At 38.8% G+C, this 1610-nt stretch overlaps 1 protein-coding gene across 1 annotated transcript; it reads right to left on the bottom strand.

The window, feature by feature from the left end:
- Positions 1–511: 511 nt before the first annotated feature.
- On the bottom strand, positions 512–832 carry LOC129650887 (peptidyl-prolyl cis-trans isomerase A-like). Its single transcript, XM_055579673.1, has one exon. It carries the CDS (start codon positions 830–832, stop codon positions 512–514), a length of 321 nt encoding a protein of 106 aa, XP_055435648.1.
- Positions 833–1610: the final 778 nt, after the last annotated feature.

Consider the following 1610-nt stretch of genomic DNA (forward strand, 5'->3'; position numbering starts at 1 on the left):
CCAATGTTGACCCCTTGCAACCCATGTTCCATGCTGCTGTTGGGGAGGATTGAGGAGGAAGGTTCACAAAAGGAACTGGGTTGGGCTATAATTAGACACAGGGATAAGCATAAAATGTCTGTGGGTAACTGAGACATTGTGTGAGAATTGCCTCAATATATCTCGTTTTGTTTATTTTTACATGCCTTAGCATTCTGCATTTTTGGATTATGTCCTGAATTCTCTAGATCACAGAATATTTTACATATTAAAAAACAGTGTGCACTAGTTAAACAGTTGGAACCACAGTCCTTGCTCTTCTCATTTTTTGTTGCTGTTGTTTGGTTTTTATTTCATAATCATAAATTTAACTTTGCAATCCAGTTAAACTTAGAGGGGCATAAGGAAAACATGGAACCCAAAGAACTGCCATGAGAGCACAAAGATTATAGGTTATTTCGAGCAGATGGGGGTGAAAGGGTGCTCTCCTCAGCTACAGAAGGAGTGGTCTGGTGGTAAAGTTAAACACAGGTCAAATTAATGAGATTTGTTCACAGTCAGCAATGGTGATCTTGCTGATCTTGCCATTCCAGGATCCAAAGTGCTCCATGTCTTCTACGATATTCATGCCCTCTTTCACCTTGCCAAAGACCACATGCTTGCCATCCAAGTACTCAGTCTTGACAGCACAGATGAAAAACTGGGAATCATTTGTGTTGGGGCCAACGTTTGCCATGGACAAGATGCCAGGACCCATATGCTTCAGGATGAAACTCTCATCATCAAAATTCTCCCCATAGATGGACTTTGCATCAGTGCCTTTAAGGCATATGAAGTCACCACCCTGGCACATAAATCCCAGAATTATTCTGTGAAAGCAGGACTGGCATGTAATAAATCATCAACAAATACTTTTTGAATAAACAAGTTTTTGGGGTACTTAATTTTTATAAATAAAATTTAAAGTTCAAGTGAAAGGTTCTACATTGTAAGGCTCATAAATGGAAAGACTTGAATTTGAACCTAGATCTTCTGATACTGAATCAGATTTTTTCCACTGAAGTGCTTCTTAAAATTTTGCAAATTCCTTTTGCAGCCAAACAAGGACAGGCATAGTTAAGGTAAAATTCTGCAAAATTTAATGGATTTGGGGTTTTGCCAGTTTTTCATTTGGCATCTATCTCACATACATTAAGTTTTTGTAAAATAATTATATATATATATATATATATACACACCTCTATGAAATCTAAACAGTAATTATCTCAGTATTTTAAAACACAGCAAAGGACTGACAAAGAATTACTGAATGAGATGAGAAACATATGTAGTTTTCATGTGTGCATGCTAAGTTGCTTCAGTTGTGTCAGACTCCTTGTGACGTTATGGACTGTAGCCCACCTGGGCTCCTCTGTCCATGGGATTCTCTAGACAAGAACACGGGAGTGGATTGCTCTGCCCTCCTCTGGGGGATCTTCCTGACCCAAGAATCGAACCTGTGTCTCTTATGTCTCCTGCATTGGCACGTGGGTTCTTTACCACTAGTGCCACCTGGGAAGCCCTAGCTAATCTATGCACACTTATATAAGAAACAACTAGAAATATTATAAATATTGGTTCTAGGATGAACT

This window comes from Bubalus kerabau, chromosome 4, assembly GCF_029407905.1.
Source record: "Bubalus kerabau isolate K-KA32 ecotype Philippines breed swamp buffalo chromosome 4, PCC_UOA_SB_1v2, whole genome shotgun sequence".
Taxonomy (NCBI): Eukaryota; Metazoa; Chordata; class Mammalia; order Artiodactyla; family Bovidae; genus Bubalus; species Bubalus kerabau.

Bases quoted from the DNA above. Each gene is read 5' to 3' on its own strand.
- LOC129650887 (XM_055579673.1), bottom strand. From the start codon at position 832: ATGTGCCAGGGTGGTGACTTCATATGCCTTAAAGGCACTGATGCAAAG.